This window comes from Jatropha curcas, chromosome 7 (assembly GCF_041381405.1).
Source record: "Jatropha curcas cultivar XTBG-Jc1 chromosome 7, XTBG_Jcur_1.0, whole genome shotgun sequence".
Taxonomy (NCBI): domain Eukaryota; kingdom Viridiplantae; phylum Streptophyta; class Magnoliopsida; order Malpighiales; family Euphorbiaceae; genus Jatropha; species Jatropha curcas.
Genome location: NC_143157.1, coordinates 21562620 through 21590020, shown reverse-complemented (window position 1 = coordinate 21590020; position 27401 = coordinate 21562620). Strand labels below are relative to the sequence as shown.

At 31.2% G+C, this 27401-nt stretch overlaps 1 protein-coding gene across 1 annotated transcript; it reads right to left on the bottom strand.

Annotated features, from left to right (window-relative positions):
* Positions 1-12036: 12036 nt before the first annotated feature.
* LOC149494951 (cytochrome P450 726A27-like) lies at positions 12037-13961 on the bottom strand. The gene is made up of 2 exons (XM_089723680.1): positions 13018-13961; positions 12037-12930 (listed from the first exon to the last, which is right to left on the bottom strand). Exons 1-2 carry the CDS (start codon positions 13915-13917, stop codon positions 12322-12324), a joined length of 1509 nt encoding a protein of 502 aa, XP_089579806.1. The 5' UTR covers positions 13918-13961; the 3' UTR covers positions 12037-12321.
* Between the last annotated feature and the right edge of the window lie 13440 nt (positions 13962-27401).

Below are 27401 nucleotides of genomic sequence, written 5' to 3'. Positions count from 1 at the left end.
GATAACGTGATATGTTTTATTATTAATTATCACACTGTTTTCAAACATGGTGGGCTTGCTAGTTGCTACCTTGACTTCTTCTGGGTTTTATGATCTGTATTGATGAGTATATGTAATACGGTAATGTAAAATAATAATTCATGCTAATATAATAATGAAGAAGTGGCATTTTTACATACATTAGTTTTCTGGTCGTGTAGAGGAAACTTGAAAGTTGGAACCTATAAGATTAATGCCCATAACGTGGGATCATGTGACTAAAGCAAGATTATAAAAGGCTGCAACCTTAAAAATGGACAAAATAATGTTGGGATCAAGTTTAAATTAACGGCACGAATGAAAGGGAAGTAACATAAATATAAGAAATTAAGGAGTTGGAACTGAAAGGGGATATAAAATGGCTGTAACGTAAGGTAATTGTATTTGTTTATTCAGTTTCCGTGTCATTTACACTGAAGTCACTATTTATTTATAGAAATTATGGCGGTGTTTGTCAAACAAGAAATATTCTACAATGTATAATATTGTCATTTTATGTAAAGTCTAAAATAACCTATATTTATTCGAAATTTACATAATTAGGTCCAGATAATATTAATATTTGTTCATTAATATTATTGATATAATATAATATAAATATTTTTAATTATTACATAATCCCCTAAATAATTTAAAAAATCTCATAGATCCCCATAAATCTTCCCTTTATATCTAACTGTTAAATGTCGTGGAGAAAATCTCCCCACTGTCGTATCTAAATCCACATTAGTAACTCTCTACAGCTATACAAAGAGGAATAAAAAAGAAAGAAGGGACCGGACGTTCAAGACTTATTTTTACCTTTCTCCTCTATTCTACTAAATCTATACTCTAAAATACACTTAAAGAATAAAACATATTTTTGAGATTATCAAGTCCCAAGCCCAAATACCTCTCCCTTTACCATAAACTTTTTCCATCTTGTTCAGAATTAAAATGAAATTGTAACCCAGCACGACCAGCCAATTAATTATCATAAAAACATATGTATAAATATAATTTAAAGTATATCATAATACAATGAAATATGGCAATTCATAATAAAATTTAATGTATGATACTTCACATTTATTTACTTCGTATATACAATTCAACTCATAGACATCTGAAACACCCCGAATTTTTATTTTCGAAACCTTTGAATTTTTATTAAATCAAAAATCAGAAATTTTGATCGTATGGGCTGCAAGAATAATAAAATCTCAATTCGAACCCAAGTTTGCGAGTTGGGCCTAAGCCCAAATATACCATCGGAATTTTCGATTTGAGAACAGTTAAAATTTTCGAGAAATAATATGAAATTCCAGCAATTTAGTCTATTATGAATATATATAAATTAATTATCCTAAAATCAAATACCATTACTATTAATATTTTATTATTATTGAGTAAATGGAGAAAAAGTTGGAAATGAAACGTTTCCCATCTATTAACTTTGAAGATGGAGCCCGTTATGGCGGAAATGCCATTGAAGGCAGTGATGGAGCGACTGTCGAGCTTGGTTCTGACCGATCGGCTCACCAAATGCACAAACGAAGCATGGATCCGAATTCCTGGCGAATTTTGGGTTTGGGGGTATAAGCGCCGCTCAAATCCAACTGAGGCATGATTTTCCGGTCACCGCGCACGGCGGCACACGGCAGCGGTCCGGGTGATCGGCCGGCGACGCCCCGAGAGACAAATTCTCTTCTCTTCGCGCTGATCATGGAATCGTCGCCCGATTCTCAATTGGTACGTTCTAAGACCAATTTCCTCATTTTCGGTATAAATTATAAATTTAATAATTATTAGTTAATTAAATTGAATTTGAATGAATAATCAATCAAATATAATTTTGCTAACAATCAGTCGGTATAATATTGATGTAAGCTAATTTAGGAATTGTTAGGAAAAGTTATAAATTAAGGCTTAGACAAGTAAAATAGTTAGAGGGCAACTAATAATATCATTGAATCATGCTTGGAGGTTAATATGAATTGTTAATTAGTTGATTTGGAATATTAAGTGTATATATGTAAGTGTGATGGATGATATATGTAGCTTGAAGCGGATGAGCTGTCTGAATTGATTGATCGGATGATTGAAAAATAAGGTTATGGCGGACGGGATGAGTTGATGTGAATTGCCCGACGGATGGGCTTTGATATTATATTTTCGAATCGTGGTTTAGTCAAATTTTAGGGGAGGTTCTGCTGAAATTTAGATCGAATCTAGATTAACTTTAATTGATAATATAATAAATAGCTTTAGATAAATTCTATAAATTGATACATAATAAATAAAGTGCTCTAATTACTTCATTATTATCATTATTATTCATTTAATTATTCAATTATTTATTTATTTTCATTATCATTATTATTATTATTTATTTTATCGTTGTTGTTATTGTTAATCTTATTTATCTAATTATTTATTTGTTTGCATTTGAGTATGGATGTCTAATTGTGCATTGCATTACGATGTTTAATTGATTAATATGTCTGCATTTGATTGCAATGTTTGATTAATTGTGTTGTGATAATGCTATGCTTTGTTTGTGTGGAATTGGGATGAAGTGGGTCACCATGGGTTTGTGAGACCGTTACTGTTATATGGATCCTGATTATGATTACCGTTTACCGTTATATACTGTTACTGTTATATGGATCCTGATCTGATTACTGTTAGCCGGGTAAATAGGAGATCGGCGCCCCCCATGTGCACCTACCGTTACCGTTACCGTTAACTACAGGTTGGCTTCTTTATTGAGCGCACCTGATAATCTAGATTTGATCGCAGCCTGCAGGGTGGCCTCCTGTTGTGAGCGCCTGATGATCTAGATTTATGGAGACGACCGGGTTGCCTCCTGTTGGTATATATAAAAAAATATATATATAAAAAAGAGAGAGAGAATGGAAAAAACAATGAGAGGGCTGGTCAAGTGAGGATTAGACCGGTCGGCCAGAATGGGGGATCGGCTCCCTGGTGCACATGTGATTGGATGAGCCATGTGGGAGGATGGCTCATCGGGGGTTTCGGTGACGCCACTGACTAATTTCCGCGTGATGTGATTATGTGAAGATGTTAATAGTTGTGAGTGCTGGTGATATGCCATTTATGTGACTGGCTGCGTGAGCATATAACTAGTCGGATGACTAGATTGATATATTTATACAATTTGTGTGAATGCGTGTGTTGTGCAATAAGTATTACTTCTTAGAAGGCTCACATATCTTGTTTAATTTTTCAGGAAGTAAGTTTCTCTTTAATTCGGTTAAGTTATGTTCCTTTGCCACAGGGCTAGAAGAAAGTTTCCCAGTTTCATAATTATTTTACTATGTAATTATATGTATAAAAAGCTATGTATACCAAATAGTTAGTGACTCCGCAGTTGTAGAATTTGCGTACAATTAGTCGTGTATTAAAATAGAACGATATAATTATGTGAGCCCATATAAAAAATGTAATGTATTGTTAATTGGGCCCGAACTGTGAACTGTTGTAGCTGATAAATTTGGGCCGAGATTTAATAAAATCTTGAGGTTTATTTTCCTATAAATATGGGCTGAATGTTTAAAATTATATTGAGATAGTAAATTTTTAGTGTTTCACGCTTACTACGGGCCTCGGGGCCTTAAGCTTACATGGGTCCTAGTACCGGTCCGGCCCATGGAATCGGGTCGTGACAACATCATTATTAATACTATATTGACTTTATCATGTGCATATAACGATATAAGAAACCATAATGGTATTGATAATGCTACTTCTAGTAGAGTCTGGTCAGATATTTGTTAACACACAAATACAAATACATTTTTTCAACCAAATAAAATTGGAAATCCATATATGTTAGTTTTTTTTTTCTTAGTTTGCACAACTTCATTATAAGTTTTTAACAATACAAATTTATTGTCAACCTATAATAATTTTAAAATATTTGTAAAAAATAACAATAATGATTAATATAATTATTAATGAAATTAATTTCATCATTAATTTATTATTAATTAAATATTTATTAAGACAATTTACTCACCTCAATAATGCATTAGTAACCTATCTTCAGGTGGTTACCCCGCACGCACAGGTCCATATTGTAGTATTGATAAGATAGGGTCGCCGCACCACCAATTATGTTGTCCAACCTCATCTAAGTCCCTCAAAGGTGGCAGCAAAGAAAGATCAACATTATTCTCGTGTGTGGTGAACAATGTGGTGGCCAGCATGTAAAATAAGGAAGCTCTAGCCACCTAATCAACATATAGGTTATTGGCCCCATGCCCCATATCCTTGTATTGGCTATAGATACTATTATATATATTGAAGCTTTCCCCCTAGTGATAACAGGCCTCACCCTAATATACCGATCAAGCACACGCTGAAGTTGCTCCTCGAGCAGGTCTCGTAGCCTATCATCGAACAACATGGCGCTACCTCCAAGTCTAAAACAAGTAATAATAGCAAAAACCACTGCAATGGTCATCTCTCTACACAAAAGATGGAAAGTATGAGTGGAGTCCATCCATCGCCCCATCAGGGCCAGAATACTAACCTTCGAAGTCCTCCCCTGCTGCTAGGACAATGTATCGATGAAGGGACCGAATCCTGTTTCCTAAATCTTGTTCTTCGCGTTTTCAGATAGTCGTCATACCATTGACCAACCTAAAAGGTGTTGCCACCGACTTTGGCTCAAGACACGTCTCCTAGTAAGCACATGATTAACTGCCATAATCCTTGATGTTTTGTGCATAAATTGCTTAATGGCATGTTTAATAGCTAAAAAATAACATGAAGTAAGCAGTGCTACTGAGAAATAGTGCAACGCACTGAGAAACCCTATACGGTGTTTCTCAGCGCACGCCTCTTTTTAACAGGGTAAAAGAAACCCCATAGAAGCTTGAGAGAAATAGTGCATGCAATTATGTGAGGCATACGTCGTTACGCAACAGACCGCCCCAAAAATCAGCAAGAATAAGGTAAAAACCCTAACTTTTTTTATCTAACCTAGTTTTCATGAAATAAGAAGATAGGAAATCAAAAGATCGGGTTGAAAAGTACCTCAGTAGAGAGTTTGGAGCACAAACGACCCCGCCAAATTGAGTGTCAAAGTCACAAAGTCTCCTTACGGCGCCACATGCTCCAATAATTACATCCCTAGGCTCATAATTCTAGTCTAAGGATCTACGGCCTGTCCCTTAGGAATCCAAAATAGTCATGTTTTAGCATCCATATATGGTCGATAGGAAGGTATTTGGTTGGAAGAAGACCAGAGAGTTCAGAGAGTTTAAAAAGCTTAAGGGAATAAGTGAAAGGTTTAAACATTCAAAAATTTTTATAAGCTTTTTATGGGCTTATTAGGCCCACTTAGGATTTTTAAACTCAATTGCTGCAACACAACTCTTATGCTTGGTTGGCAAGTTATTCTAACTCAATGCACAAGTAGTGACAAGGATTTTTCGCAAGTATACGAAAATCGCTACAAGTAATATAAAGTGAGTAGAGTATCGTGTCCACAGGGATTGTGTACCAAGTACCAAAATTATATTATCCTATTATTATTTAAACGATAAAAGAGGAAATTGTTTATAGAAATTAAATTCAGCAAATAAAAGAGAATAAGAAGAGATCAAGCAAGCAATTATTGATTAAAGAAATCAAGGATTTAAAACTACTAGGGGTTTTGATTTCACTTAATTCTTTCCAATTTATTTCATTAGTTCATTAATCAATTTAATTATTCAAGTAGGGGAAACAACTCTTAATTCACTAACAAGCTCTTCCGATGTATTGCTAGCTATTTTAATTCCATTGAATTACCTATCTTCCAATAGCGCAATCAAATATGAATTAAATCATTAAGTTATGTAGTTGTTCATGAATTTACAATTTAAGGTTGATAAATCATAAAACCCCCCATGAGTCAAACCATATAGCTTCTGCATCAAGTTATTATTCTCATGTGTTTTATTAACCTTTTCTTATCAAAGATCCTTCTTCCGATAGTGATAATTGAAATAAATCAATCTAGGGGAAAATTCTGCCTAGAAGCATTAAGTTCATCAATAAATCATAACTTGAATAAGGAAAAATAAATCTAATTGTATAAATTGGAAAAGAGATTAAGCTACATCAAACCCCTAGTATAAGAATTTAGTTACACATAGTACTTAAATAAAACTCAACAATACTTGATAAATATTCCATAATCAATAAAGATAATGAAAGAAATAAACAAGATTAAGAGTTTAGAAATAAGAACTAGTGATAGGTAGCTTGGATGGCTTCCTTGAAATCTTGCACAACTCTTGAATACTTGAAATTTTGAAGAGAGGAAACTTTGTACAACAAAAATAGAATGAGAGATGATCCTACAATGAATTCCTCCTCTCTTTATATAGAGTTCATGAGAGAGAATCCCACCTTCTTTAGAGAATAATTCTCCTTAATTTAAGGGAATAAATTCTCCTTGTTTTAAGGGAATAATTCTCTTTATTTTAAGGGAATAATTCTCTTTATTTTAAGGAAATAAATTCTCCTTGTTTTAAGGGAATAAATTCTCCTTGTTTTAAGGGAATAAAATTTTCATTAGACTTTAAATTTCTCTCAACCACGGTTCGGGCGCGCTAGAGTCTGAGTCTTCACTTGATTTTTCAGCACGGGCGTGCTAACTAGCACCGGCAATGCATGAGTGTGTTGCTTTATTTTACTCTTTTCTGTGCCAAAATCCTACAATTTTCCTTAAGATTAAGTGCATCATGATTCAAGGGAGCTTTGAACAAAAACATAAATAAAAATTAATTAAAGTAATTAAAAATACTACAAATCCTAATAAAAACCATATTAAAAATATTATAAAAATAACACCTATCAAGTAGGAACATCACCGTTGGTCACAAGTAACTTTTCTCATTTTACTTGTGAAGTCACATTTGTTACCAAAGTCACTTTTTTGTGCAAAGGCACACTTACAGATATATTTTTGTGAAACAGAGATATTTTCATGGGAAGTCCCTCTTTTTTATAAATTTTTATGCAGAGTAATACTTTTCAGACATAATCTCGGAAACACTAAACCACAGGTGGTAGGTCTTTCCTTTTAATTAGCAAAAAATTGCTTTTACAGGTAAAAATTACCTCAAATCGTCCAAAGGGCACATTTCCAATATCAAGTCGTCCAAAGAACGCATCTTCATCATCAAGTCGCCCCAAGAACTCACTTTCACCATCAAGACCATCCAAAGAACAGAAACCTTGTCTGCATGGACATGCTAATTTTTTCATACAATTTGTGAAGTAAGTATTTCTTACTTTTGCATCTATTTTATACTTTGACGACATTCTGCTAAAGCAAAATATTATCAAAGTGGGGGGCAAACTGTATTCACTTAATTTTTCCTAGAAAAATGGCTCAATGATGATAACCGTGTTCAATAAAATCAGGTCTTATACACTCGATCGAGCCTGATTCTTGATTCGATAATCCGAGTTTAAAACGAGAACATGCTACATGTCCTGGCATGTCACCTCGATTTGCAAGCCAACTAGACTAGATTTCCATAAAATGGGCCCTACTGGTCCTAAGGGCCCATTAATGGCTTTTTTCCATATAGTTCCTAGAGATTAGGTTTTCCACCTCACATTTTTTCTATAATTACTCCATCCTGTAGAGAGAGGGGATTTTTGATGAATTGAAAACTCATTTAGCAATAGAAAATTAGGGTTTTAAGATTGAAAACTTGATTTTCTCTAAGTAAACTATTGGGTTTTTAATAAAACAAAATCAATCACCAACAACAAAATCAATCATTCATAAACAAATCATAAGTTCTTAATATCGGATTTGGATAAAGTTCTCGAGCCTTCAAGTTTGAGAAGTGTTGATTTGCTCCAAAAGGTAAAATCTGAGAACCTAGACTTGATTTAATTCATTTTTCTTTTTTCTCTATAGGTACAAATCACTTCTTAAAGGTCTGAACGTGAGGAAAATCTAGGATCATCTAAGAGCATTTGACTACTGAGAAACGCCTCACCTGGTTATTATAAATTATAATGCTATAAAAATATCAATTATAATTGGAATTGTTGTAATTATAGATGATAGATGTTATTTTTGTTGTATTTTTAATATAGTTTTTATTAGGAATTTTAGTAGTTTTAATTACTTAATTAGTTTTTATTTAGTTTTATTTATGTTTTTGTTCAAAGTTTCCTTGAATCATAATTTACTTGAAGTTAAGGAAATTTGTAGGATTTTGACACAGAAAAGAGCAAAGTAATCAAAACTTTCAGAGGCTGGCACGCCCTAGCCGTGCCGCACAACACGCCCGTGCCAAAGTTCAAGTTTTGCCTTGGGCCTAAAACGTCAGCCCATCCTGCACCACTTGCATGGACCCATATGAGATGATTTCCTGACATGAAAATCAAGTTTTAATCCTATTTAGACGCTAGGAGAGTCTTAATTGGAAACAAATACAAAGCCTAAACAGTTTCCTATCCCCAAAAGATTTCTTACTCAATAAAGATTCACTTTCCTAAACGAACACGAAGATACTCCAGAAAGTTTATATAAATAGAGAGACTAGCCATAAACAAAGGAGATACTCATTGTATATTCCATCTTTGTTCTATTGTTTTTCTCTCTCTCTCTCCAAGACTTCAAGTATTCAAGATTTGTGTCAAGATTCAAGGAAGCCGCCCAAGCCAATCATTAACTAGTTTTTATTTCTAAACTCTTTTCTTGTTTTATTTTCAATATTCATGTTGATTATGAGAATATTTACAAGTTTAATTGAGTTTTATTTAATTATTAAGTTAAACTAAAACTCTCATACTAGAGATTTGATGTAGCTTAATTTTGATTCCAATATCTAATATTAGATTTGTTTTTGCTTGTTCATGATATAATTTATTATTGAACTTAATACTTCCAGGCAAAGTTTCTCCCCTGAATTGATTTATTTTATTAATCACTATCGGGAGAAGGGTTTTTGATATGAATAGGGTAATAAATTACATGAGAATAATAACTTGGTGCGAAAGCTATATGGTTTGACTCATGGGGGGTTTTCATAAGTTAATGACCTTAGGTTATGAAGTCATAAACAAACCATAAAACTTAATGATTTAATTCATGTTTGATTGCACTATTGGAAGATAGGTAATTAGACTGGGTTAAAATAACTAACAATACATCGGGAGAGCTTGTTAGTGATTTTAGGGTTGTTTCCCCTACTTAAACAATTAAAATTGATTATCAAACTAATAAAATAAGTCTATCCAATTTATTTCTAGCTACAGATATTTCTAGCATTAAATATTTAAATTCAACAAATTGATCAAAAACCTATTATATATATTTTTTTTCTTAAATATCATTACATTATACTTTTTTTCTTGGCTCCTATATGGATATTAAAAATACCCATTCCATACTCGATCTATTCGCATGCTCATCTTGTTGATCTAAAAAGAAAAGTGTCCATTGATTATAGTTTGAATATGAAGATGTTTGAATCTTACATATAGTATTTGGAGTATAAAAAAAAATCATTGTTGGCTACCTAAATTTGAAACTCTTTGGCTATAATGTCTCAAACAATATAAAGTAACCTATAGGAATCAATATTAAAAACATTAATGATCACATTTGAAGTTTCAGAATTTTACTCGAAATAGCAGCTAAACATTTATTACCCAAGCTGGGGTCTAGCAACTCCTGGAAAATTTTTCTGGTTTTGCTTTGGATAAAAACTTAATTAAATACGTAAATTCAGTACTGACAGATTTAAATTGCTGTCCACATAACTAAACTTTCTTGGTCTTTTGGGTGATTACTTATAGAAAGAAGCTCAAGAATAATTATAATTATTATATAATATTTTTAATCAATATGCAACGAAATTGCTTGAGAGGTTAAAATTGAAAAATTTTAGAATACAAATTCAAATACTTAGAAATTATCAAATCCTTACGAACGAAGTATTTTAGGTTTGGATAGAGAGACCTAAGTTTCATATTTTTTTTTCTATCTTTTTCGTTTAGCAATCGTGTCAATGAAAAATTAAATAAAAAATTATTGCACAATTAAAGATAGAAAGAGAGAGTCATAAACGAAGAAGGAAAAAAATATATCAAAAAGCTAATATTTCATTAGATGATTAAAATAATTTCCTATACCTTGGAATATGAAACAGAAGAGGATACAAGTTTTAATACATAACAAATTAACAATGGCAACAACAATCCACAAACTCGTATAACACAGTCCATTAAATTAAATATGAGAAATCAAAGAAAAAGAATTAGAGCACAAGTATCCATTGAAGCTTTTACAACTTACATTGAAGTTTGTGTCCACTTTTACATTAACTGTGATATTCTTGTTCTTCAACTGACTGCTTACATCTACCGAAAACAATTAACATTTCTTAGTTCCAATTGATGTGATTGCGAGTTCAAGAAGAAATTGTTCTGCAAATCAAAATCTGCAAAACAAAAATAACAAAATTTTATACAAATATGAATATATCTGTCAAAATAGAAAATAGAAAAGAAAGAAAATAAACAAATAAATAAAGAAAATAATTTAGTATAATATTGCAAAAACTAATCCATATGAAGTAAAGTAATACATTAATTTTCACAACTATATATATATATATATATATATATATATATATATGAAAGCTAAAACAAAGAGAAAGTTTTAATGTCTCTATTTATTCAGCATTGTATTTAATTTTCCTTTTTGAAAAAAATTGAGGTTTTTTTTTTTATATATATTTTGGTTAGCTTAACTTAATTTTTTAATTTAATATTTAGTACATAAATATTGATAATTGATAATCTTCGAAACTTATAATTTATTCTAATCATCTCACCTAATCCAACTAAAACTCTGAAATCTAACTAAATTTATTTAAATTGAATCCATTATTATATATAATCTAATCTCTACCTCCTCCAAAAATAATTCGTACGGTGGACGTACAAAACGAGAAGAAGAAAGATGGGTCATCATCTCGAAACCTTACAACTTTTCCTTCTACCAAATCTTCTCCTAATTTAGTGTTTATTGACATTATTTTTGTTTGTGTGGATTTTTTAACTGTATGTTTTGTTTGGAATTAAACTGATAGGTGTTAATCTTAGTTTTACATGTCCTTGAAACTTACAGGTACTGTTGCTATTGGTGATAAATTCTACCACGTTAAGATATGGTGTTAGTGATTTGCAGTTTGAGCTGGCTTGCAAACTTTTGAATTGCACAGATAGGTGAATAAATTGTATTGTTTAATCTTTTCTGTGTCTATCATGGTATGACAGTTTTGGCTGATGGCACATGCACGGGCTCTAATTTGCTTAGGATTCCTTGATAAATGCAGTTGCTGTTATGCCTATTTGAAATGTACTTCACATATGCAGTTGTTGTTATCCACACGAACCACTAGAAATTTTTAAATTTTTCTTTTATTTAATTGGATATAATTTTTAAATTAATAGATATATAGATAATTATAATTTTGAAATTTTTGAATTTTAAATTGAGTTATAATTAATAAATATATAGATATTATAACTTTAAAATTTTCATTTTTATTGGCTGTTGAGTATTTAAAATTAATAGACATGTATATACATAATTGTGACTTTAAAATTAGTTTATATGATAAGCTGTTGCTTAACAAAATTAAAAACTACGAACATATTGTTTCAAAAAAAATTAGTGATTAAAATCAAATAAATTTATAAAATGAACGAATGAAATAACTTTAATTAATTTAATACAAAATTATTGAATTATATAATAGGTTATATATTTTAAAAATTGAAGAAAATTTTATATCTAAAACATCTAACAACCGGTCAAAACGCTAAAAGCTACTTGAAATGCTGTTGTTGAACACAGTCTAAAACATCTAAAAGTTATAAAAACAGCTATTCATCTAACAGCTATAAAAACAGTTAATTTTGCCGAACAGACACAAAGATTCAAGTTTATTATATCAATAAAAAAATTATAAAAAAATGAAAAGAAGGAAAAATTCCTTTCTGTTGTATCATTATTTCATTGACATCATTCAATTTATTACAACCCACAACAGTTTTGTTTTGGTACATCTCAAAGTAAAAAATAAAACCAAGATGGAAACTCACCCCTATCTTTTATTTTTCAATTTTTTTTTTTTTTGGTAAACGATAAAGAGAGAAAAAATCACTCCAACCTTAATTAATCTGCAAGCAACAAATTAGTACGTGAACGTTACAAACATTTAACCTTGAGAGAACATAAAGAAATTAAGGATGGTATGGAATGGGAATCAGTTCAAGGTCTACTTTTCTCTTCATAACTCCTCCAAAAGCATCGGTCATGTCAAGATTCTCTGCAGTAATTCCTTTAGGAAATTTCCAGTCAAAATGAAAGAGCAAATTTGCGAGGAAATTTTCCATATGAACCATACCTAACGCAATTCCAGGGCATACTCTTTTTCCTGCACCAAATGGAAGATATTCAAAATGATTTCCCAGATAATCGATTGAACTATCAATAAATCTCTCGGGATTGAATTTTTCAGGTTCACTCCAATGTTTAGGATCTCTTCCGAGTGCCCATACATTAACCAGAACTTGAGTACCAGGATAAACATCATATCCACTAACTTTAGTCTTTTGCTTACAAACCCTTGGAAGTAGTGAAAGTACAGGATGTAATCTCATTGTTTCTTTAATAATTAACTTCAACCATTTTAATTCCTGGAGTTTTGCTTCCTCAATGTACCCTTTTTCACCAAAGACACTCCGCAATTCTTCTTGCGCTTTTTTCATTATTTCCGGTTTCCTCATCAACTCTGCCATTGCCCATTCTGTAGTTTTTGAGGATGTGTCACTTCCACCCACAAAAGCATCCTGCAATGGAAAGTACGAAATCTTCAGTTGAAACTTGAAATCGCAATAAGAGCCTAATTAAACTCTTAAAAAGGAGTATATACTTACGATGGTTGATGCTTTAATGGTGACATCAGTTAAGGGAAAATCAAGATTTCCACTTTGTTGAAGGTCCAGAAGAACATCAACGAAATTGCCAGCTTTCCTCCCATCGCCATCCTCGGAAACCCACGCCTGCTTGTTTGCTTTATGCTCTTGTAAGATATCTTCCAGGATCTTATCTGTTTCATAATGCAATTTCATAACTCTAGATTTTTCCCTCTTGACTGAAGGAAGCCATTTTAAGGAAGGAAACACGTCAGCTATATTTACTCCTCCAGTATAAATAATACCATCAATACATGTTAACAACGTTTCTTGATTTTTGGTTTTATGACCAACAGCATTTCTTGCAATTATAGAATTTGTAAAAGCAAATATAGTATGAGTAAGATTAACAGAACTTCCTTCTTTGGAACGCAGAAAGTTTACAAAATCAGCCATTTCTTCTTTTCTTACTGATTGAAACGACTGTACTCGTTTTGCGCTCAGTAATGCCAACGTACAAAATTTTCTCAATTGCCTCCATTGATATCCGTATGACCCAAAAACCATGCCGTTACGGTTATAGTTCAACACATCATTTGCAAAGACAAGCGCTCGTTCTGCAAAGATGGGATCTTGTATTTTCATCACTTCTTTGGCTGCTTCCGGCGAGGAAACAACAAGAAAGGGAATTTCACCGAGTTTAATACCCATTACCGGTCCATAAGTTCTGGCCAACTCCGCAAACCGGTGATGAGGTGCGTCGCCGGCGAGCTGGAGGATATTACCTAAGAAAGGTAATTTCCATGGTCCTGGCGGAGGGTTAGAATCATGTTTGTATAATTTCTTGGATACTTTTAATAAGACGAAAAGAAAAAGAACGAAACTGGAAAGAACTGAAACTGAGAGGATTTGCTGTTCCATAATGACAAAAATGTTTGGTTACGGAGAAGATTTGAATGGGAAAGTGCTGATGGCAAGTGGTTTACACTTCAACGTGACTGCATATTTATAAGGTTTAATGACGACAAAAAAATAATACGTAAATAAATAACCTGAATTTTGATTTCTTTTTTCAATTTTTATCAATTCTCTTAATTTTATCACTCATGGATTTAAATTATTTTTTTCAGCAATTATAGGATAAACGAATGATTTGACTTTGCTTTGCACGAGTCTCTTCTCTACTTGCATCACATGGCTTTAGGTTTTCTATTTGACGTTGAATTTTTTTTTGTTGAAATTCATATCACCTGGATTTTTTATTCAAAATATCATTAGTAAGTCTCCGTTTATTTCCGTTAAATAATTTATAGGAAAATATTTTCTACAATTTTCTCCATTTGTTTCTGTAAAATAATTTATATAAAAATATTTTCTACAATTTTCTATTGTTTGGGGAATTCAGAAAAATAAGTCAACGGAAAATATTTTTCTAGTCAAAGGAAAATTACGTCATTTTTAAACAAAAATGACTTTCCATTTTGAAGAGAGAAAAACATTTTTCAAACATTGACAAACTTATTATATCCTTATAAATTCATATATTTTTTTAATTTATTAATCATGGGTAGTCACTATCATCAGTCACTTTCCACCACCAGTCACCACCATCAGCCACTGGCCACCGTTGGGCACCACCACAGTCACCGGTGTGACTTCTATAATTTCTCTTTTTTTTTTGCATTTTTCTAATATTTGTATAAAATTTTTAAAAATGAAATTTTTATTATTATTAATATTTTTATTGTCTTATGAATTAAAGATTTTAATATTTTTTTTGCTTAATTTTCAATATTGTAACCAAATAATGAAAAATAAGTCATTTAAAAAATATTTAAGAAATATTGAAAAATATATTTTCCAAAGGTAAATTATTTTTTTGAAAATGAGACAGAAATTTAGATTGTTTTTATCTTCTTTACCAAATACGGCATCATTTTGGAATGCCTTGCTCGCCCAGGTTTGAGTTTGACCAACCATATAATATAAATGGAGGCGGCTAATCAGTGTACTTAATAATAATGAATCAGTTTTCTGCCTTTTGCTTACAAGACAGTGATTAATTATTTAAGCATATATGATTCAGAGTAGTGCATGTGATGACAATCTGATTCAGAGAATTTTTAATGTTACTATGGAGACTAAAATTTATTACCTTTTATTGGAAGTAATGGAGAATGCTAATTAGTGTATTTAATTAATAATTAATAAATTTTAATTGAAAAGCACTACTAATTCTATGTACAATGAGCTGTAATAATGTAACAATGTCAATGTAATCAAAAATATTTATAATGCAAAACTATTAGAGTATAAATAGTTTTAGTTACTCCTCGGTTCTGTTATTTTAGAGAAAACAGAAAAATAACAGGGAATAAGGAGGTGGTTAAACATAAATTTTTCTCAATTTTTTGCTTACAACACCTCTAATCAGCATTAAATATAAATTAATGGTGAGGAAGCCAACTCATTAATAAAGTCTTCCAAGGACACATTTATTAGCTATAATTTTTGAAAATTGCAAAACTCTCATCAACTTCAAATTGGAATATTTCGATAAAATTATGTTGTTTTAAAACATAGGGACTAATAAAGGGAACTTGGCCTCAGATATCATGAGCACTCCTTCATGCACTCAGTCTAGAAAGAAGCGCACTCAATTTGCTCACTAAAACAAAAAATTGTGCCATAATAATGGGTATAATGTTGATATAAATGCCATTGTTTAAAAAGTAAGGTGCAACAATAGAGAAACCTGTGACCATTTTATAAAAGTTGGCTAGTATATAAATATTGTTCGCACTCAGATCCACAAAGTTGAGCAAATTTCTAAGGCACGACCTACAAATATAGTCCTAATATGAACACTTCAGTTTGTTTGCTAAAAGAAAATTTGTTCAGTAACCTTACTAATAGTAAGATGTACTCTAAGACTCAAAAGTAATTTTTAAAAAAATATGGTGCAATAATATAAATTTGTTACCGTATTATAAAAACTTCTCAAGAAAAATAGCCATATTTGTACTCACATACATAAAGTTGAGCACACTTCTGTGAAACCATGTAGAAACATAGTTTGACTTGCCTACTCTAAGACATATGTATGTAATTTTTTATAACTAAAATGTTATAAGCTAAACGTTACGTTACGTGACTTCACTTAACTTTTTAATTTTTTATAAAAGATTACCTTAACTTTTAAAAGTTAATTTAAATGTTATATTACTGAACACTATAAAAACAGTGTTAACTTTTTATAAACGTTACCTTAACCTCTAAAAACGAGTTCAAACGCCATATACCGAACAATATAAAAAACATTGTTTAGTCAAAACACTAAATTTTTTATGAAAGATTACCTTAACTTCTAAAAGCTAGTTCAAATGCTATGTTACCAAACACTATAAAAACAGTGTTAACCTTTTATAAAAAGCTACCTTAATCTTTAAAAATGAGTTCAAACGATATGTTATCGAACATTATAAAAAACAGTGTTTAATTAAAACGCTAAAAGCAACTTTAAAAGCTATTGCCGAATACAGCCTTAATCTCTATTTGATTTATCGAACATATTTAAAAACTTGAAAAAATATTTTTTCCAATAAATTCATTATCTTTTCCTTGATTAGAATATTGAAACTTTTACTTCATAAAATTGTAAAAGTTTATTATTTTAAATATGATAAAAAAAAACATATAAAATTATCAAGTCGACATATATAAGTATTTTATTTTACTAAAGGTTAGTTTTTTATCTATGTAGAAATATCAAAGATTATGACATAGATAACTTCTTTGGATGGTTTTATATTTGATAGATGTCATGGAGTCAGAATGTTATTGCAGTTGATGATATCTATATATGTTGTATTTGCAATAAAGAATGCAAATTTCTTTTGATGAAGTTGTTTGCAATATAATTCTTATTCCAGATGACATTTTAAAATTATTGTACAAAGCAAAAAAGGAAGATAAGGTATTTTAGAATTTTTCTTTGATGATTTTCTTGACATACATTTATTATATTTTTTTTCTTCACAGTTGCTTTGCAGATGACCAAAAATATGTAAAGAGACAGCTAAAAACGTATTTTATGTACACAAATTTTATTCATCATATTTTGATTAATGTATTATGTTGTTCAATAATGTATTATATTATTGAACAAAATTTTAATATTGTCACTGTTTTTTTTCTTTTTCGGTTGGCTTGATATTTAATAATAATTGTTGAAATATTTTTTTCCTCTTTATTAAAATTAAGTAAAGTTTGACATATTATTTTTAGCTTTTCATATTGTAAGTTAAATATTATTTATGAAATAACTTGATTTATGATTTTCAATAATGTCAATTTTTATATTACTGTATTAAATAAGTAGTAATTAAATAATTGCTTTTAAATTATACAATAATTGTTTTCAATTTTTATGATAACGTGATATGTTTTATTATTAATTATCACACTGTTTCAAACATAGCGGGCTTGCTAGTTGCCACCTTGACTTCTTCTGGGTTTTATGATCTATATTGATGAGTATATGTAATACGGTAATGTAAAATAATAATTCATGCTAATATAATAATGAAGAGGTGGCACTATTACATACATTAGTTTTCTTGTCGTGTAGAGGAAACTTGAAAGTTGGAACCTATAAGATTAATGATTTTCAATATGTCAATTTTTATATTACTGTATTAAATAGGTAGTAATTAAATAATTGCTTTTAAATTATACAATAATTATTTTTCAAGTTTGTTTGCACCAAGACTATACCAAAGTAATAGATAATTTATTGCTTTAAAATTTTTTTTTTATGATAACGTGATATGTTTTATTATTAATTATCACACTGTTTCAAACATGGTGGGCTTGCTAGTTGCTACCTTGACTTCTTCTGGGTTTTATGATCTGTATTGATGAGTATATGTAATACGGTAATGTAAAATAATAATTCATGCTAATATAATAATGAAGAAGTGGCATTTTTACATACATTAGTTTTCTGGTCGTGTAGAGGAAACTTGAAAGTTGGAACCTATAAGATTAATGCCCATAACGTGGGATCATGTGACTAAAGCAAGATTATAAAAGGCTGCAACCTTAAAATGGACAAAATAATGTTGGGATCAAGTTTAAATTAACGGCACGAATGAAAGGGAAGTAACATAAATATAAGAAATTAAGGAGTTGGAACTGAAAGGGGATATAAAATGGCTGTAACGTAAGGTAATTGTATTTGTTTATTCAGTTTCCGTGTCATTTACACTGAAGTCACTATTTATTTATAGAAATTATGGCGGTGTTTGTCAAACAAGAAATATTCTACAATGTATAATATTGTCATTTTATGTAAAGTCTAAAATAACCTATATTTATTCGAAATTTACATAATTAGGTCCAGATAATATTAATATTTGTTCATTAATATTATTGATATAATATAATATAAATATTTTTAATTATTTACATAATCCCCTAAATAATTTAAAAAATCTCATAGATCCCCATAAATCTTCCCTTTATATCTAACTGTTAAATGTCGTGGAGAAAATCTCCCCACTGTCGTATCTAAATCCACATTAGTAACTCTCTACAGCTATACAAAGAGGAATAAAAAAGAAAGAAGGGACCGGACGTTCAAGACTTATTTTTACCTTTCTCCTCTATTCTACTAAATCTATACTCTAAAATACACTTAAAGAATAAAAACATATTTTTGAGATTATCAAGTCCCAAGCCCAAATACCTCTCCCTTTACCATAAACTTTTTCCATCTTGTTCAGAATTAAAATGAAATTGTAACCCAGCACGACCAGCCAATTAATTATCATAAAAAACATATGTATAAATATAATTTAAAGTATATCATAATACAATGAAATATGGCAATTCATAATAAAATTTAATGTATGATACTTCACATTTATTTACTTCGTATATACAATTCAACTCATAGACATCTGAAACACCCCGAATTTTTATTTTCGAAACCTTTGAATTTTTATTAAATCAAAAATCAGAAATTTTGATCGTATGGGCTGCAAGAATAATAAAATCTCAATTCGAACCCAAGTTTGCGAGTTGGGCCTAAGCCCAAATATACCATCGGAATTTTCGATTTGAGAACAGTTAAAATTTTCGAGAAATAATATGAAATTCCAGCAATTTAGTCTATTATGAATATATATAAATTAATTATCCTAAAATCAAATACCATTACTATTAATATTTTTATTATTATTGAGTAAATGGAGAAAAAGTTGGAAATGAAACGTTTCCCATCTATTAACTTTGAAGATGGAGCCCGTATGGCGGAAATGCCATTGAAGGCGGTGATGGAGCGACTGTCGAGCTTGGTTCTGACCGATCGGCTCACCAAATGCACAAACGAAGCATGGATCCGAATTCCTGGTGAATTTTTGGGTTTGGGGGTATAAGCGCCGCTCAAATCCAACTGAGGCATGATTTTCCGGTCACCGCGCACGGCGGCCACGGCAGCGGTCCGGTGATCGGCCGGCGACGCCCCGAGAGACAAAATTCTCTTCTCTTCGCGCTGATCATGGAATCGTCGCCCGATTCTCAATTGGTACGTTCTAAGACCAATTTCCTCATTTTCGGTATAAATTATAAATTTAATAATTATTAGTTAATTAAATTGAATTTGAATGAATAATCAATCAAATATAATTTTGCTAACAATCAGTCGGTATAATATTGATGTAAGCTAATTTAGGAATTGTTAGGAAAAGTTATAAATTAAGGCTTAGACAAGTAAATAGTTAGAGGGCAACTAATAATATCATTGAATCATGCTTGGAGGTTAATATGAATTGTTAATTAGTTGATTTGGAATTATTAAGTGTATATATGTAAGTGTGATGGATGATATATGTAGCTTGAAGCGGATGAGCTGTCTGAATTGATTGATCGGATGATTGAAAAATAAGGTTATGGCGGACGGGATGAGTTGATGTGAATTGCCCGACGGATGGGCTTTGATATTATATTTTCGAATCGTGGTTTAGTCAAATTTTAGGGGAGGTTCTGCTGAAATTTAGATCGAATCTAGATTAACTTTAATTGATAATATAATAAATAAGCTTTAGATAAATTCTATAAATTGATACATAATAAATAAAGTGCTCTAATTACTTCATTATTATCATTATTATTCATTTAATTATTCAATTATTTATTTATTTTCATTATCATTATTATTATTATTTATTTTATCGTTGTTGTTTATTGTTAATCTTATTTATCTAATTATTTATTTGTTTGCATTTGAGTATGGATGTCTAATTGTGCATTGCATTACGATGTTTAATTGATTAATATGTCTGCATTTGATTGCAATGTTTGATTAATTGTGTTGTGATAATGCTATGCTTTGTTTGCGTGGAATTAGGATGAAGTGGGTCACCATGGGTTTGTGAGACCGTTACCATTATATGGATCCTGATTATGATTACCGTTACCGTTATATGCCGTTACTGTTATATGGATCCTGATATGATTACTGTTAGCCGGGTAAATAGGAGATCGACGCCCCCATGTGCACTTACCGTTACCATTACCGTTAACCACAGGTTGGCTTCTTTATTGAGCACACCTGATAATCTAGATTTGATCGCAGCCTGCAGGGTGGCCTCCTGTTGTGAGCGCTTGATGATCTAGATTTTATGGAGACGACCGGGTTGCCTGCTGTTGGTATATATAAAAATATATATATAAAAAAAAGAGAGAGAGAGAATGGAAAAACAATGAGAGGGCTGGTCAAGTGAGGATTAGACCGGTCGGCCAGAATGGGGGATCGGCTCCCTGGTGCACATGTGAGTGGATGAGCCATGTGGGAGGACGGCTCATCGGGGGTTTCGGTGACGCCACTGACTAATTTTCACGTGATGTGATTATGTGAAGATGTTAATAGTTGTGAGTGCTGGTGATATGCCATTTGTGTGACTGGCTGCGTGAGCATATAACTAGTCGGATGACTAGATTGATATATTTATACATTTGTGTGAATGCGTGTGTTGTGCAATAAGTATTACTTCTTAGAAGGCTCACATATCTTGTTTAATTTTTCAGGAAGTAAGTTTCTCTTTAATTCGGTTGAGTTATGTTCCTTTGCCGCAGGGCTAGAAGAAAGTTTTCCCAGTTTCATAATTATTTTACTATGTAATTATATGTATAAAAAGCTATGTAAACCAAATAGTTAGTGACTCCGCAGTTGTAGAATTTGCGTACAATTAGTCGTGTATTAAAATAGACGATATAATTATGTGAGCCCATATAAAAAATGTAATGTATTGTTAATTGGGCCCGAACTGTGGACTGTTGTAGCTGATAAATTTGGGCCGAGATTTAATAAAATCTTGAGGTTTATTTTCCTATAAATATGTGCTGAATGTTTAAAATTATATTGAGATAGTAAATTTTTAGTGTTTCAGGCTTACTACAGGCCTCGGGGCCTTAAGCTTACATGGGTCCTAGTGCCGGTCCGGCCCATGGAATCAGGTCGTGACAACATCATTATTAATACTATATTGACTTTATCATGTGCATATAATGATATAAGAAACCATAATGGTATTGATAATGCTACTTCTAGTAGAGTCTGGTCAGATATTTGTTAACACACAAATACAAATACATTTTTTCAACCAAATAAAATTGGAAATCCATATATGTTAGTTTTTTTTTCTTAGTTTGCACAACTTCATTATAAGTTTTTTACAATACAAATTTATTGTCAACCTATAATAATTTTAAAATATTTGTAAAAAATAACAATAATGATTAATATAATTATTAATGAAATTAATTTCATCATTAATTTATTATTTAATTAAATATTTATTAAGACAATTTACTCACCTCAATAATGCATTAGTAACCTATCTTCAGGTGGTTACCCCGCACGCACAGGTCCATATTGTAGTATTGATAAGATAGGGTCGCCGCACCACCAATTATGTTGTCCAACCTCATCTAAGTCCCTCAAAGGTGGCAACAAAGAAAGATCAACATTATTCTCGTGTGTGGTGAACAATGTGGTGGCCAGCATGTAAAATAAGGAAGCTCTAGCCACCTAATCAACATATAGGTTATTGGCCCCATGCCCCATATCCTTGTATTGGCTATAGATACTATTATATATATTGAAGCTTTCCCCCTAGTGATAACAGGCCTCACCCTAATATACCGATCAAGCACATGCTGAAGTTGCTCCTCGAGCAGGTCTCGTAGCCTATCATCGAACAACATGGCGCTACCTCCAAGTCTAAAACAAGTAATAATAGCAAAAACCACTGCAATGGTCATCTCTCTACACAAAAGATGGAAAGTATGAGTGGAGTCCATCCATCGCCCCATCAGGGCCAGAATACTAACCTTCGAAGTCCTCCCCTGCTGCTAGGACAATGTATCGATGAAGGGACCGAATCCTGTTTCCTAAATCTTGTTCTTCGCGTTTTCAGATAGTCGTCATACCATTGACCAACCTAAAAGGTGTTGCCACCGACTTTGGCTCGAGACACGTCTCCTAGTAAGCACATGATTAACTGCCATAATCCTTGATGTTTTGTGCATAAATTGCTTAATGGCATGTTTAATAGCTAAAAAATAACATGAAGTAAGCAGTGCTACTGAGAAATAGTGCAACGCACTGAGAAACCCTATACGGTGTTTCTCAGTGTCGTACGCCTCTTTTTAACAGGGTAAAAGAAACCCCATAGAAGCTTGAGAGAAATAGTGCATGCAATTATGTGAGGCATACGTCGTTACGCAACAGACCGCCCCAAAAATCAGCAAGAATAAGGTAAAAACCCTAACTTTTTTTATCTAACCTAGTTTTCATGAAATAAGAAGATAGGAAATCAAAAGATCGGGTTGAAAAGTACCTCAGTAGAGAGTTTGGAGCACAAACGACCCCGCCAAATTGAGTGTCAAAGTCACAAAGTCTCCTTACGGCGCGACATGCTCCAATAATTACATCCCTAGGCTCATAATTCTAGTCTAAGGATCTACGGCCTGTCCCTTAGGAATCCAAAATAGTCATGTTTTAGCATCCATATATGGTCGATAGGAAGGTATTTGGTTGGAAGAAGACCAGAGAGTTCAGAGAGTTTAAAAAGCTTAAGGGAATAAGTGAAAGGTTTAAACATTCAAAAATTTTTATAAGCTTTTTATGGGCTTATTAGGCCCACTTAGGATTTTTAAACTCAATTGCTGCAACACAACTCTTATGCTTGGTTGGCAAGTTATTCTAACTCAATGCACAAGTAGGAACATCACCGTTGGTCACAAGTAACTTTTCTCATTTTGCTTGTGAAGTCACATTTGTTACCAAAGTTACTTTTTTGTGCAAAGGCACACTTACAGATATATTTTTGTGAAACATGAGATATTTTCATGGGAAGTCCCTCTTTTTTATAAATTTTTATGCAGAGTAATACTTTTCAGACATAATCTCGGAAACACTAAACCACAGGTGGTAGGTCTTTCCTTTTAATTAGCAAAAAATTGCTTTTACAGGTAAAAATTACCTCAAATCGTCCAAAGGGCACATTTCCAATATCAAGTCGTCCAAAGAACGCATCTTCATCATCAAGTCGCCCCAAGAACTCACTTTCACCATCAAGACCATCCAAAGAACAGAAACCTTGTCTGCATGGACATGTTAATTTTTTCATACAATTTGTGAAGTAAGTATTTCTTACTTTTGCATCTATTTTATACTTTGACGACATTCTGCTAAAAGCAAAATATTATCAAAGTGGGGGGCAAACTGTATTCACTTAATTTTTCCTAGAAAAATGGCTCAATGATGATAACCGTGTTCAATAAAATCAGGTCTTATACACTCGATCGAGCCTGATTCTTGATTCGATAATCCGAGTTTAAAACGAGAACATGCTACATGTCCTGGCATGTCACCTCGATTTGCAAGCCAATTAGACTAGATTTCCATAAAATGGGCCCTACTGGTCCTAAGGGCCCATTAATGGCTTTTTTCCATATAGTTCCTAGAGATTAGGTTTTCCACCTCACATTTTTTCTATAATTACTCCATCCTGTAGAGAGAGGGGATTTTTGATGAATTGAAAACTTATTTAGCAATAGAAAATTAGGGTTTTAAGATTGAAAACTTGATTTTCTCTAAGTAAACTATTGGGTTTTTAATAAAAACAAAATCAATCACCAACAACAAAATCAATCATTCATAAACAAATCATAAGTTCTTAATATCGGATTTGGATAAAGTTCTCGAGCCTTCAAGTTTGAGAAGTGTTGATTTGCTCCAAAAGGTAAAATCTGAGAACCTAGACTTGATTTAATTCATTTTTCTTTTTTCTCTATAGGTACAAATCACTTCTTAAAGGTCTGAACGTGAGGAAAATCTAGGATCATCTAAGAGCATTTGACTACTGAGAAACGCCTCACCTGGTTATTATAAATTATAATGCTATAAAAATATCAATTATAATTGGAATTGTTGTAATTATAGATGATAGATGTTATTTTTGTTGTATTTTTAATATAGTTTTTATTAGGAATTTTAGTAGTTTTAATTACTTTAATTAGTTTTTATTTAGTTTTATTTATGTTTTTGTTCAAAGTTTCCTTGAATCATAATTTACTTGAAGTTAAGGAAATTTGTAGGATTTTGACACAGAAAAGAGCAAAGTAATCAAAACTTTCAGAGGCTGGCACGCCCTAGCCGTGCCGCACAACACGCCCGTGCCAAAGTTCAAGTTTTGCCTTGGGCCTAAAACGTCAGCCCATCCTGCACCACTTGCATGGACCCATATGAGATGATTTCCTGACATGAAAATCAAGTTTTAATCCTATTTAGACGCTAGGAGAGTCTTAATTGGAAACAAATACAAAGCCTAAACAGTTTTCTATCCCCAAAAGATTTCTTACTCAATAAAGATTCACTTTCCTAAACGAACACGAAGATACTCCAGAAAGTTTATATAAATAGAGAGACTAGCCATAGACAAAGGAGATACTCACTGTATATTCCATCTTTGTTCTATTGTTTTCTCTCTCTCTCTCCAAGACTTCAAGTATTCAAGATTTGTGTCAAGATTCAAGGAAGTCGCTCAAGCCAATCATTAACTAGTTTTTATTTCTAAACTCTTTTCTTGTTTTATTTTCAATATTCATGTTGATTATGAGAATATTTACAAGTTTAATTGAGTTTTATTTAATTACTATGTTAAACTAAAACTCTTATACTAGAGATTTGATGTAGCTTAATTTTGATTCCAATTTCTAATATTAGATTTGTTTTTGCTTGTTCATGATATAATTTATTATTGAACTTAATACTTCCAGGCAAAGTTTCTCCCCTGAATTGATTTATTTTATTAATCACTATCGGGAGAAGGGTTTTTGATATGAATAGGGTAATAAATTACATGAGAATAATAACTTGGTGCGAAAGTTATATGGTTTGACTCATGGGGGGTTTTAATAAGTTAATGACCTTAGGTTATGAAGTCATAAACAAACCATAAAACTTAATGATTTAATTCATGTTTGATTGCACTATTGGAAGATAGGTAATTAGACTGGGTTAAAATAACTAACAATACATCGGGAGAGCTTGTTAGTGATTTTAGGGTTGTTTCCCCTACTTAAACAATTAAAATTGATTATCAAACTAATAAAATAAGTCTATCCAATTTATTTCTAGCTACAGATATTTCTAGCATTAAATATTTAAATTCAACAAATTGATCAAAAACCTATTATATATATTTTTTTCTTAAATATCATTACATTATACTTTTTTTCTTGGCTCCTATATGGATATTAAAAATACCCATTCCATACTCGATCTATTCGCATGCTCATCTTGTTGATCTAAAAAGAAAAGTGTCCATTGATTATAGTTTGAATATGAAGATGTTTGAATCTTACATATAGTACTTGGAGTATAAAAAAAATCATTGTTGGCTACCTAAATTTGAAACTCTTTGGCTATAATGTCTCAAACAATATAAAGTAACCTATAGGAATCAATATTAAAAACATTAATGATCACATTTGAAGTTTCAGAATTTTACTCGAAATAGCAGCTAAACATTTATTACCCAAGCTGGGGTGTAGCAACTCCAGGAAAATTTTCCTGGTTTTGCTTTGGATAAAAACTTAATTAAATACGTAAATTCAGTACTGACAGATTTAAATTACTATCCACATAACTAAACTTTCTTGGTCTTTTGGGTGATTACTTATAGAAAGAAGCTCAAGAATAATTATAATTCTTATATAAATATTTTTAATCAATATGCAACGAAATTGCTTGAGAGGTTAAAATTGAAAAATTTTAGAATACAAATTCAAATACTTAGAAATTATCAAATCATTACGAACGAAGTATTTTAGGTTTGGATAGAGAGACCTAAGTTTCATATTTTTTTTCTATCTTTTTCGTTTAGCAATCGTGTCAATGAAAAATTAAATAAAAAATTATTGCACAATTAAAGATAGAAAGAGAGAGTCATAAACGAAGAAGGAAAAAAATATATCAAAAAGCTAATATTTCATTAGATGATTAAAATAATTTCCTATACCTTGGAATATGAAACAGAAGAGGATACAAGTTTTAATACATAACAAATTAACAATGGCAACAACAATCCACAAACTCGTATAACACAGTCCATTAAATTAAATATGAGAAATCAAAGAAAAAGAATTAGAGCACAAGTATCCATTGAAGCTTTTACAACTTACATTGAAGTTTGTGTCCACTTTTACATTAACTGTGATATTCTTGTTCTTCAACTGACTGCTTACATCTACCGAAAACAATTAACATTTCTTAGTTCCAATTGATGTGATTGCGAGTTCAAGAAGAAATTGTTCTGCAAATCAAAATCTGCAAAACAAAAATAACAAAATTTTATACAAATATGAATATATCTGTCAAAATAGAAAATAGAAAAGAAAGAAAATAAACAAATAAATAAAGAAAATAATTTAGTATAATATTGCAAAAACTAATCCATATGAAGTAAAGTAATAATACATTAATTTTCACAACTATATATATATATATATATAAAAGCTAAAACAAAGAGAAAGTTTTAATGTCTCTATTTATTCAGCATTGTATTTAATTTTCCTTTTTTGAAAAAAATTGAGGTTTTTTTTTTTTTTATATATATTTTGGTTAGCTTAACTTAATTTTTTAATTTAATATTTAGTACATAAATATTGATAATTGATAATCTTCGAAACTTATAATTTATTCTAATCATCTCACCTAATCCAACTAAAACTCTGAAATCTAACTAAATTTATTTAAATTGAACCCATTATGCCTAACACTATGATGCTCAATTTGACTTCAATAATCTTCAAGCTTGAAGCAATCCATAACC

Excerpts from the sequence above, each read along its gene's own strand:
- LOC149494951 (XM_089723680.1), bottom strand. The coding sequence starts at position 13,917 with ATGGAACAGCAAATCCTCTCAGTTTCAGTTCTTTCCAGTTTCGTTCTT. Across the intron at positions 12,931-13,017 it reads CCATTAAAGCATCAACCATC|GATGCTTTTGTGGGTGGAAG; the intron begins GTAAGTATATAC and ends TTTCCATTGCAG.